We start from the raw sequence: 13185 nt of genomic DNA, 5'->3' as shown, positions 1-13185 counted from the left end.
AAATAAAATTCTCATATTGTTTCAATTTATTATTTCAAATGCTTGTTAAATTTCAATATATATTATGGATTAAGGAAAACGGAGTATTCAATTAAAAAAATTGGATTCTCATCCAAGAGTTAAAGAGAGACGGAGATATCTAAGTTCAATTATCTATCTGTTTAAATTCGGGGTTGTCATGCCTAGCATCCACTATGTGACTACAAATATGTCCCCAAAATAGAACTTACTATCTCTCTCCTCTTCAATTATTTTTTATGCAAAATAATTAAAGGGTCAGGTTTGACTATAAGCTACTAGTACATCAAATTAATGATGAAAAGGCATGACTGTACTATTAACTGTATCACGTAATTTGCACCTAACCCATGATCATGACTGCACACAAACTATAGATGCCGACAGTCTAATTAAAATTTACCCAGATGTTTAATCATTAAATATTAGTATCATCTAAAGTTAGCAGTATTATATTTTGAATACTTTCACTAAAATAACTTACTTTGTCAGTTTAAATGTATAAGCAATAATTGAACACCACTTGCAGGCTTAACAAAAGTGTAGTTTAAAAAGTTTTGAAAAGAAAGATTTTGAGCTGAAACTGCTGCTAACACAATTACTACAACAAACCTCACTGTATATAAATCTCATATAGTTGGGCAGGTTGCCCATTATTTGTTTGGAAAGTCATAAACAACACATATCACAAAATTTTATGAACCAAATCCTAAAATCTTCACAGGTTTGACACATCAATTGAGATCCACGTGCACGCATTTCTGAAACATAAACAAATTAACAAAATTGTCAACAAAAACTCAATTTGCAGTTTCAAAATATATGTTAGCACTACTCAAATTATCCTCAAGAGTCAGTCAGCATTATAGAAAGAATTCAGGAAGATTCCTAAATAGATGATATATGCATGCAGACAAAGCAATATAATGTACACATACTCATACAAATTTGTAACAGCGACACGTATTACACATGTCAGCATCCGACAATAATACATGGGAATTTATTCAATTAATTCATTTTCTTAAATTACTATGGGTGTCTAACGTGTTGGCATCGTGTCTGCAACTGAGCTTCATAATCACTTGAAAACATTTTTTTCTCAGTTCTCAATTTTACTTTACCAAAGATGAACTAAAATACAGACTAAACAAAAAGATCCAAGGAATAAATTAGAGAATACAAAAGAAATAGAAAATGCTTAAAACAAAAATGCTATATTTGTATATCATTAACTGAAAGGAATACAAGAACTGAAATATCAGATTATCAAAATTCAAATCAGAAAACCAAGAATCAAAGTATATCCATGACAGAAAATAGAGGAATATCCTCATATATGAAAACAAAATATGAGATGCTACCAAAGAATATCATAATGAACTGCGCAGTAAACTCGCGAACACAACACCATCAAACCTCTTTGAAGATTAGTTAGCTACTATGTAACAGTGTAAGCACCGAAAACAATCACAAACAGGCAATAGTATGTGTGCGTGTGTTAGGGAAGAGTTTAAATTATACAAACTACAAGCATAAACTTTGAAGTTTAACTAATGCCTAACCTGAACTTATCTGTTGGAGCTTGACACCGCATCAAACAAGCCACAGCAACTCAACCAAGACGTTTTTTGCACCAAAAGTGGAGCTGATGCTGCCGGAGGCTGCATGTCAATTGAGAAAAGAAAATTCAGCAAAGTAAAACCTTTAATAATTGGCAACATAAAAGTTCAGAAACTGAAAGTGTAACAAAAATCACATACACTAGAAAGTTAGGGAGAATGTTAAAAAAATTTAAGAGGGACACAAAACCTGATTTCCAGAGCTTTCGGCAGTGTTGGAATCTTTAACATGCTCTACACCATTAGTAGATTCAGTGATTGGACTTTGAGACACCGGTGATGATGATACTTTTCCGTCAAATTCCCTTGTCTCTGGTTCTTCCAAACTTGATGTTTTAACATTCTCATCAGGTATAACAGGTACTTTATCCTCATTTCTCTTCCCGGCAAGATCAGTTTCTGCTCCTTGAGATGCCGGTGATGATGATACTTTACCGTCGAATTCCCTTGTCACGGATTCTTCCAAACTTGATGTTTTGACATTCTCATCAGGTAAGACGGGTACTTTATCCTCATTTTTCTTCAGTGCAAGATCAGTTTCCGCTCCTTGAGACGCCGGTGATGATGATACTTTACCGTCGAATTCCCTTGTCTCAGGTTCTTCCAAACTTGATGTTTTCACATTCTCATCAGGTAAGACGGGTACTTTATCCTCATTTCCCTTCACGGAAATATCAGTTTCTGCTCCTTGAGACGCCGGTGATGATGATACTTTACCGTCGAATTCCCTTGTCTCAGGTTCTTCCAAACTTGATGTTTTCACATTCTCATCAGGTAAGACGGGTACTTTATCCTCATTTCCCTTCACGGAAATATCAGTTTCTGCTCCTTGAGACACCGGTGATGATGATACTTTACCGTCGAATTCCCTTGTCTCAGGTTCTTCCAAACTTGATGTTTTCACATTCTCATCAGGTAAGATGGGTACTTTGTCCTCATTTATCTTCACGACAATATCAGTTTCCGCTCCTTGAGACGCCTGTGATGATGATATTTTACCGAATTCCCTTGTCTCAGGTTCTTCCAAACTTGACGCTTCAACATTCTCATCAGGTAAGACATGCACTTTATCCTCATTTCTCTTCAAGGCAAGATCAGTTTCCGCTCCTTGAGAGTCCAATGATTGGTCAAGTAAATTATTTCCATTATCTCCACTTTGCACCTCAGAGACATCTCCACTTTGCACCTCAGAGACAGAGTTCACAACATTAACCGAACCAGCAGAAGATTCCGCCGCTGAATTAACACTCTCCTTTACCGAATTAACACCTTCCTCATCAAATGCAGCTGTCTCTTTTACTGAGTTATCATATGACTCATCCTTTAAGTTCTTCGCAGCACCGGTTTCAATTACATCATCAGAACCACCTGAATTCCCACTCCCATTATTCAATCCCTCATCAGACTCAATTCGCACAACACTAACATCTTTGTTCTCAGTACTCTCATCAGACTTCATATCCCATTCTATCACATCAACACGTTCCTTTCCTCCCTCAGCTTCGTCGACCTTCCGAACTTCTTCTGTGGACTTGACAGCAGCAGCCACTGGTTCAACCTCCTCCACCTCCTCACTACCTTCATTGAACTGATTATGATCATCATCAAGGTCCCGAGGCGAATCAACCTCTCCACCATCACTTCCTTTCTCGTCTATCGACTTCAATTCATTCTCCCCTAAACACATCATCATCAAAATCAATCAATTACAACAAATTATCAATCAATAAACCAAATTAACAAAACCTAACTACCCCAAACACAAACACAATAAATCAATTAATCAAGAATCAAATCATACATATGCATAAATATCAATAACATAAACATGCAAAAAACTTCATAAACCTAAAAATTTCAATCAAATTAAAAAAAAAAAAAAAAAACTGAAAAACAGTTAGCACCTACTTCACTACCAAAATAGAGAATCTAGCTTTGAATCTAGCGCGAAATAGACGAAAACTGGAAAGGAGAAAGCTATGCATGCGAGAAAAAGCGGTACCGTGAGGGTTGTTGGTGGTGGAAGTAGAGGATTGTATTTCCTTCTTTTTCTTGGCGGCTTTCCTCTTCTTTGCACCTGAAGGCATGATTCAAGTTTCTTTGAATTCAAACCACAAACACAAAAAAATGGTGCGGTGTGGTGAGAAGAATCTCTCTCTCTCTCTCTCTTACTTTTTAGAGTGAACAAGACAAAGATACAAACTTGCACAAAATAGGTGCAAGAAATGAAAGATTGAGAAAGAAAGAGGTACTATTCGGTTAGAATTGGGTCACTCCAACCTCGCTTCACTATTTTGTCCACCCTAAAACAACAACATTGTGCTTATTTAAACAAAAAAAAAAAGTGATTAATCATTTCGCTGATAGATGTGTAGAGATATCTTCTTGAAGAATCTGTTTGTACTCGCGTGTCTTACTTATTCATCATTAAAATTTAGGGTTTTGATCGGTTCGGTTCGCTGATAACTGTGCAAAGATATCTTATGCAGGAATCAGTTTGTACTCGTGTGTCCTACTTATTCATCATTAAAATTTAAGGTTTTAATCGATTTACTAATAGATGTGCATAGATATCTTTCGAAATAACCGATTTGAATTTGTGTGTCCTACTTATTCATCATTAGAATTTTTACTACTTATTTATTATTAAAATTATTAAAATTTAGGATTTTAGCTGATATAAAAAATCTAATTAAATTAGATTTCGAAAGCCTCGATATTTATAAAACAATTATAGAAATATTTATGCGGATTATCACCAAAAATATTCTTATAGCGACACACAATCGAAGTTGAATTCACGACCTTTTAGTAAAGTTTAGAGTTGTTATTAGAACAAAATTAAAAAATATATATATTTATTTTTTTATAAAATTAATATATTATGTTAAATTATATATACCGTTTTAAAATTCATTTTATTAAATTTTAAATTCAATTAATTTAATTATGGATTAAAACAATGTTATAAAATGATAATTTATAAAGATAATATTTGTGATTCAAGATTCAAATTTTGGATTTGGAATCTAATTAATGTCGGGGGTAATGGATGTGGAAAGAGAAATTAGAAATGGACTAGACTTTTCTTTTAATTTTTTAATGAGTTTTGGATTTTCTTTTATTGGAAAATTAATAATTATTTGTGATTGAGAGAGATCTTGGTGGAAGAGGGAAATTATGAGGTTTAGAATTTGACAGCTAAAGGTTGTGTGGTGATTCATGAAACAAACTTGTGATGCTCTTTTGTCTTTATATCGTTCACACATGGGGAGTGATGTATTTTCATTTTTTTTATAATTAGTATTTTCTTTTTATTATAGTAAATTATATATTTCAACATCTCATTTGATTTTTAAATAGACACTAATCTTCCTTATTTTTTGTATTTAATTGAGAAATTTCAACCCTCGAAGTTAACTCAATTAATTTAATGTAAAAATGATTCTCTTACTTTATACTAGAGCTGTCAATATGGACTACTCGGCCCTAAACGGGCCGGTCCTAGCGTGTCCTGGGCTGTTCAGAGCTGGGCCAAAACGGCCCTGTATAATATGGGCTCGAGATTTACTACCCGAGTCCGGCCCTAGATGGGCTTCGGGCTACCCGTCCCTAAATGGATTTTTTTATTTAAAAAAGTTAAAATAAAAACTCCATAATATTTATTATAAATAAAATTAATGTTTAAACATAATACATTTTTAAGTACTATATTATCTCTTATAAATACTATAATGTGTTTCTAAATACAATATATGTCTAAATTGTATTAAATAATACTTGAATATTTATTATAAAAGAAAAACTAATATAATACAATGAAAAAATGTTGATTATATTAATGTATGATATTTAAAAGAGAAAGATTGAATAAAATAGAGATAAAATTAGTGAAGTGAGAAAAATCAATATGCTATTTTGGAGTAAGATAATATAAATATTAATATTTTTTAAATTTTATAATTATGCGGGCCTGATGGGCTACCCACGGCCCATATGGGCTAGCCCTAATGGGTAGCGGGCTTTTCAGGGCTGGGCTAAAAAGGCTCTGAAAAATATGGGATCTAATTTTAAGGCCCAAGCCCTATGATTTTTTCGGGCCCGGCGGGCCGGCCCATATGGACTAGCCCATTTTGACAACTCTACTTTAGACCATGCTACTCCTCGACCAAATGTTTCAAATATGTGTCTTTTATGTTGAATTGTCTTTTATTTTGTTTGATTCAAAATTTTAAATTGAGTTGTAACAAAATGAAAACACCTAAATGGTGGTATTTCATAGGTTAAAATGATCTATGATCTTTTAGAATCATTGAAAGGGGAATTAATTGGGTTTTGTGTGCTTTAATTTGTAACTCTAAGTTTAATGGAGGTTTGGACATCAAGCATTGTTGAGCAAGTAGACATAGAAAATTCTTAACGACCATTATTCTATCTGATGCTCAATTCTCTCGTTCATATATGGTGATGTCAAAAGTCTGTTGTTATATCTGTATTGGTCAATCAGTAACAAATTTGCTTCTATATGATTGCTTTGTTCAATAGTAGTGAGATTGAAAGCAAGTTTAGCAATTGTGTCTCTTGCAAACTAGGAGCAGTTAACGAGATCAATTTTTGGAGGCATAGGCGATTTGGTCTTCAATCTTTTCAGGTCCGATTCCCTCTTTATTGGAATTTGTTTATGGTTCTAAACTCAAAATCGACTCTTTAGGGGTTGGTATGAAGGCAATTGGACTTGGAATCTGCGCTTTAATATGGAATTTCTATTGTGGCATCCAAGCTCGAGTTGAATGTATAGGCCCATTGTGGCAACCAATAGAAAACTGTTAACTGAATCAAACTAAATTGAAAACTCCAAAATATCACATTTGATTCGGATATGTTTGGCCATTTTTTAACAAAATTGTGCGGTTCAGTTTAGTTTGCAGTTTGTATTTTACAAATCGAATCAAACCGTATTATGTTACTACCCAAACTTCCCTCAACGCACATCCAACTCAAACTCAAACCTATTATGTATTAGTCTTACGATTACAAACAGTTTTTTATTCTTTACACTTAAGGTTTCAGTTTAAGTCTTCTCAAATCTCTCCTAACAGTATTGCACACTCTTCTCATCTTCTTTGCCATGTACATCTCGTCTCTTCTTCTCTAATATCTCGTCTCTTATGTTATTTTCTTTTTCATTTTCTCGTTTTTATTTTACTGTTCTTTCTTCAAATTACGTTTTGAACTAACCTCTTCTTCTCTAATCTCTCCTTTTTTTCTCTACTTTCTTTTTCATCTTCTTTAATCTTTCATCTCTTCTATTTTTTCAGTTTCATTATAATATTTTTGATATTGTTTTGTGCTACTATTTTATGTTATTTATTTCACTTTTCTCTAATCTAGTTTTTGTATATTAAATGGAAAGTTGGTATTCATATATGATGAATTTTGTTGTTATATGATAATGTGTGAATAACTAAATACAAAGTTATGTTGTCATCTATATGTATATGTATGACTCAATAAATTTTTAATAAAAAAATGAATTAATCCAAACCGCATTGGCTTAATTTGTTTTGGTTCTATTTTATTTATATGCATCGGAGTGTTGGGTCACAACCTAGGAGACATAGAGGTCATAGAGGACATCGATATATTGAGTTGTTATAGTGTTGGATTAAGTTCCTTATGAATCATTTGTATCATGCATTTGTTGTTTTTAAGTCGCGTGCATCTTGTGTTTCTCTCTTACTTTGTTTTCATGTTCATGGGCATTTGTATCACTTCCTTGAAGTAAAATTATGTTTCATGCTATGTTTCACTATTCTATGACTTATTCTTTATGTATTAGGATATTCTGTTGCAATAATGTTACATTGCTTGTTTGACTTTTCTCTTTTTATGATTAAGTATTTCAATCTTGTGTCATTTCACGTATGTGAGTGCTAATTTTTGCTTTGCAAACGCCTCTGTGTGATTTATGTTAGAACAAGATTTCATTCTGCACTTTATCGCTAAGTTTTGGTGATAACAACACATATATTTTATATGCAAATAATTTTGTTTCTAATGTTTTCTTGAGAGTGTAGATTAGAAGCTCTTTGTGATTCAGAACTGTTGTCTAAAGAATCATTAGATATGTTGTCGACAGAAAGGCTATTCTCTTCCACTCCTGAAGAAACATCAGTAGTTTTGAAAAATGCTTAATGCTAATCAGAAATAAGATCTCTTGTGTACTTCTCAATAAGATGTTGCTGCAGAAGTTTCAAGTATCTCAAGATCAGAAAATAAGTCTACATCAGTTACAAGATTTTGCTTCAAAAGATCAGATGTCAAGATATAATCGTCAAAATAGTTGTTGCTTTCAACTCTGATGACATAATCAAGATCAGCTGATAAAGTTCAAAATCAGAAATATGAATTAGCTGTCATGACTCAAAGTTCAAATATCAAGACTTGTCTTCAGAAAAGTTGTTGCTTTATATATCTGAAAGACTCTGACACTATTGCATGTAAAGATATATGAATTCTTTCTCACTTCTAAAATCACTTATCTTAGTTCAGATACAAATTTGATCTAGGAAGTCCTGCGTTGCACTTCAGAAAAGTTGTTGCTATTATTTCTGAAAGACAAAGTTCTGATCCTAAATGTCTCTGATGTTTTCATGCCATCATAACAAAGTAGTCTCTAAACTACTCATCAGATAAATCATCAGTAGAACAAAGATAAGAAGTTGATCTCTTCCAAGCTTATTACTTCAGATCATAAGTACATTATTTGAAGATAAGATCAAGAAACTTTCTCAAAAAGATTCCAGTATAATGGTATGCTTGAATAAATCCATTATTCCCAAAACGTTCATACTATTCATAAGTTTTCTTCCACTCTATCATGATAAAGTTGCAAGCTACAGGCTAAGGAAGTAACGTGTTGTATTATCCAACATCTTCACTTGAAACTATATGTTGGAAAGTAATTGTTGGCTTTTAGAAATGACTCTTTTATCCTCACAATATCTCTTTCTCTGAAGACTATAAAAGAAGATCAAGATTTCAGAAGAAAGGTTGTGAACGCTATAATAGCAAATGCCAAGCTACTAATGATGCTCAAGCTGTAACGCCTGGTTATTTAATTAATTATTTTGTAGTGTGGTTGTGAATTATTTAATAAAATTATGAATCACATGAGATGGATATGTTTTAATAGTGTTATGTATATGCTTTAATTGCAATTGTTATTATTTATCTTATACGAATAATGTTTCTAAAGGGAAAAGTTTTGAAAACCCAATTCAAACTCACCTTTCTTGTGTTTTTCTCCACCTTCAATATATTCATATTTGTGTGTCAATTGATACTTCTAATGTCTTGTTTGTCTCTTTTGATGATGTCAGAGAGGGGGAAGCATATGCAAGACAAAGTTAGATCCACACATTCAGGGGGAGCCTTCACGAAGACACGAAATGCATCGTTGCAAGTTTTTCTATCATCAAAAAGGGGGAGTATGTGAGTGCACTTTCCCGTTAGATGTTTTGCATGATATAAAAACTATGATAACTTTAGCATTTCTGTATATTGGACGGTATCTCCGAGTTTTTATGTGCACCTTTGCATTTGGTAACTTAGAATGTATTTAGAAAAGTTTAGAAAAGGATTTAAACATTAAAAACAGGTTTTCATGCATCAAAATTAAGAATTTTTCTAATCTACCAGTCTATGTATCGACACAAACGAGCTATGAGCCGACACATGTACTACATTATTAAAGGTTCTAGCCTCTGTTTGAATGTGTCGACACATGGGTGCCTTCAAGTTGACACATAGAAGGAATTATGCCTCTATGAGTTGACGCATACGACTTACGTGTTAGCATATGCAACCCATTTTTAAAGCCAGTAGCTTCTGTTTCTCATGTGTCAACACATGACCTGATATAGGTCCACACATGCATCAACATGAGTCGATACATAACTTGTATGTGTCGACACATGCTGTTAAAAACTTGAAATTTTGCATAACTTTTTCTAAACCTCTTGTTTCCGTTTGCCTTCAACCTGCACACATATAAATACCTCATACACGCATCTTTTCAAATTAGTGGAGCTATTAACACATACAAAGATTTCTCTTCAACTTCAACTCCAAAATCCATGCATACAAACAAACAAACTACACATGATCATTTTTTTTGTTTGGGTTCCATCTAGATTCGATTTGATAACGTCTAATTTAGGTTTGTGTACTAGATAAATTGGGATGAGAATATTTAGGGGTTTCACTGAAAAAACTATGAGGGTTTATCCCTCAAGATCATGGTGTTAATTTGGGGGTTTTGACAAGATTTTTGCAATTAATATTTGATCGAGTGAAATCTTTGAAGAACATGAGGTTCTTATAAAGGAGTGGCGTGAGACGATTGGAAATATCGGGTGACAATAATTTGAAATTTGGATTCGACTGAGTAAAAGCTTTGAAGAACGATGGTTTCTTGCAAGGTTCGCTCCAAAACTGTGGTGACACTTCTAAACCCATGCGTTAACAATTGTTTTTTATTTTCTTATTAAAAATTTTAAGATTATAATTACGGTTAATTACCTAACCATGGTGATATAACCCAACTTTCCTGGGTTCAATCCTCAGGTTCCTCAAATAGTTAATCCATTTTACGTTAATGCGCGCCTATTCAATTTTATTTATATTTAATTAAAAAATAATAGGTATATCACTACGGCTCCTTTATAAAGTTGTTGTTACACACTAGAGCTTCTTTATATACGTTAAACACTAAGTATCCATTTTTCCACTAAAAAAAGAAATAAACCTTAACACTAACGTCGTCGACATCGTCGGAAAGAAGACAAGAACATCCATACTCATTGTTATTGTTCAGTTTCATTTCAAAATGTTACATTTGAAGACAAACTCATCCAAAAGTTTTACCATGTCTTTTTCCACGGTAAAATCTAGATCTGGAAATTTCGGTGGTTCTGATAGTTGTATAGTTTGGTACCAATGCAAGAAGGGACATAATAAATGAAGGCTTTTTTAGAGATGTCCATTTTGGAGGAGGGATGAAACATGTAACTTGTTCATATGGGATGAAGACATGAGAGGAAACTTAGGAAATGAAGATGAGAGTAATATGAAGTCAGAGTTGGAAGTTATGGGCTATTTGAAGGTTATGTATGAAGATTCAAAAAAGAAGAACAAGAACTTGAAGAACAAACTGAAGTCAGAGAGATTTTATGGAAATTTAAAGTTGTTGTGTTTTCTTATCTCTTTCATGTTTAATATTTACTTTGTTATGAAATGTAATAGTTGAAGTAATGTTTGAAATTTGAAAATTTTACATTGATTATTATCTGCTTTATGTTTATTATTTACTTTGTTATGAAATGTAATAGTTGAAGATGCAGTAAACTTGACAGGAATGCAACTAAAAGACGGTTTCTTACGAGTAATTTCATTGAAGCTGTTGAATTTTCAATTACAATTATCTATTTGTTAGTTACTCTAATTTATAGTTTAAGATGATAGTTTAAGTTAATAACCTTAAAATAGTTAAATAGAAAGATTAAAACTTCATTACATAAACTTTTATTACATAATCAAAAACCATAATCATATCTAAATCCTCTCTCTGAGATAAAATTATACCAATCATAGTCGGCCTCATCATCATCATAATCGAAAAAATTAAGGCTAAATACCCTTTTTGGTCCCTTAAGTTAACATCGGGGTTCATTCGAGTCCTTTATCTTTAAAAAGTTCCAAAGTGGTCCTTTAATTGTTCAAAAAGGTCCGCGTTAGTCCTTTCCGTCCATTTTTTGATACGGCGTCAAATTTTGCTTGGGTGGCATCTGACGTGGCACTTGGTCATACACATGGCACGTGAGTTGGCACACATTCATCTTGAAGTTCATTAAATTCTGAAAAAACATTCAGAAATCTTGAAGTTCATTAAATTTTGAAAAAACATTCCAAAATTTATGCTTTGGCCTAGACTCAAATCCATGCCATTTTGGCTGCAAGCAATAATAACTTTCCACTAACCACTTCACAATTAATGTTTGTTGTTTCATTCAGTTATATTATCAATATTATTATTATTACTATTATTATTACTACTATTATTATTCTCCTTTAAACATTAGTTCTTCCTTCTTAAAAGAAAATGAAAAAAAAACAGAGACAATAACTTAGATTAAAATCATAAAGAACACTATGCCACATCTCTCTTCCATTCCGTTCATTTTCATTGTCGCATTAGATAAGAGTCGGAGAAATGACGAGTAACAGCGACGATGACAAGCTTCTTGTGATGGAGTTAAATGAACAAACTTAGCAAGATTTCAACTATGGAAAATCCCCTTTCAATCTCCGTAAACTTGTCGCCACCGCCACCGCCACCACAGATGATTCAGATCTAGCTCCCTTCATTTTATTGTTTCACATATATGGGTTTTCCTTTATTTTTTTATTTTCTAGATCTATTTTCCATGTCCATTTGTTACTTATTTGGATCTTAGAAACCTTCCCCAACCAAAAGAAAGTTATATCAGACTGTGGACTTTATAATCAAACTAAGATGGATTAAGATGCTATGATGGATTGCAATGTTGGCTCAGAGAAAGTTTTATGAGAGAAGGAATATGAAAAGCCTTTGTTAACTGATGCATAAACAAATTATTCTTCATGGATTGACTAAAACATGTATCTGGAATTAGAATGGACATCATAATTGGAATGAATTTTGTAATCTTAATTTTGGAAAAAATAGATGTGAATGTTTTTATTTTTTATTATTAATCGTAGTTTTCTTCATTCTTCCTTAGAAAATTATGTTGTGTCAATGTTTGATTTGTTGTTTATATGAATTTTATAATTTTAATAATTGAAGAAAATAAATGAATGATTTTGTTTATTTTATTCTTAATTAATAATAAATGAGTTATTAATAATAATAATAATAATAATAATATTGATAATATAATTGAATGAAACAACAAACATCAACTGTGAAGTGGTTTAGTGGAAAGTTATTATTGCTTGCCATCAAGATGGCCTATGCTCGAGTCTAGGCAAAAGCACAAATTTTGGAATGTCTTTTTCTTCTTCTTCTCCTCACCCTGAGAGCTCTCATTAGTCTAAACACAACACCCTCTTCAGTAACATCTTGAATCTGATGCTGGTTTTGCACCACAACACCATCCACAACAGCATCTTGAGGCCCAAGCTGGTTTTGCACCACAACATCCTCTACAACAACATTTGGATTCTCAGTATTGCTGGTAGCTTAAGCAGGATAACACATGTTGATTCCTTTGAATGAAGTTGTTTTTGTGTTTTGGTTCTTCCGTTTTTATATTGTTCCTTATGATTCTTCATCTTCTTCTCTTGGAAGTTTAAAAACCAAAGATGCTCATTATTGTTTCTTTAATTCTATATGCCTTCTATTCTCTTTGTAAGTTGGAAATATTGCATACCTCGAGCTGTTCAAATTTATTACTTATAATACAAGTTTTGATAACAATTTGAAAATGGTGTAGTGTTGGTT

The 13185-nt window shown here is 32.7% G+C and overlaps 1 protein-coding gene across 1 annotated transcript; it reads right to left on the bottom strand.

The window, feature by feature from the left end:
• Positions 1-546: 546 nt before the first annotated feature.
• On the bottom strand, positions 547-3954 carry LOC131629428 (polycomb group protein FERTILIZATION-INDEPENDENT SEED 2-like). Its single transcript, XM_058900213.1, has 4 exons — positions 3643-3954; positions 1831-3317; positions 1584-1682; positions 547-779 (listed from the first exon to the last, which is right to left on the bottom strand). The coding sequence occupies exons 1-3, from the start codon at positions 3725-3727 to the stop codon at positions 1590-1592; spliced, it is 1665 nt and encodes a 554-aa protein (XP_058756196.1). The 5' UTR covers positions 3728-3954; the 3' UTR covers positions 547-779; positions 1584-1589.
• Positions 3955-13185: the final 9231 nt, after the last annotated feature.

This window comes from Vicia villosa, unplaced genomic scaffold (genome assembly GCF_029867415.1).
Source record: "Vicia villosa cultivar HV-30 ecotype Madison, WI unplaced genomic scaffold, Vvil1.0 ctg.000566F_1_1_3, whole genome shotgun sequence".
In the NCBI taxonomy this organism is placed as follows: Eukaryota; Viridiplantae; Streptophyta; class Magnoliopsida; order Fabales; family Fabaceae; genus Vicia; species Vicia villosa.
Note: the sequence above shows the minus strand (reverse complement) of the source record. Positions and strands in the feature narration are given on the sequence as shown.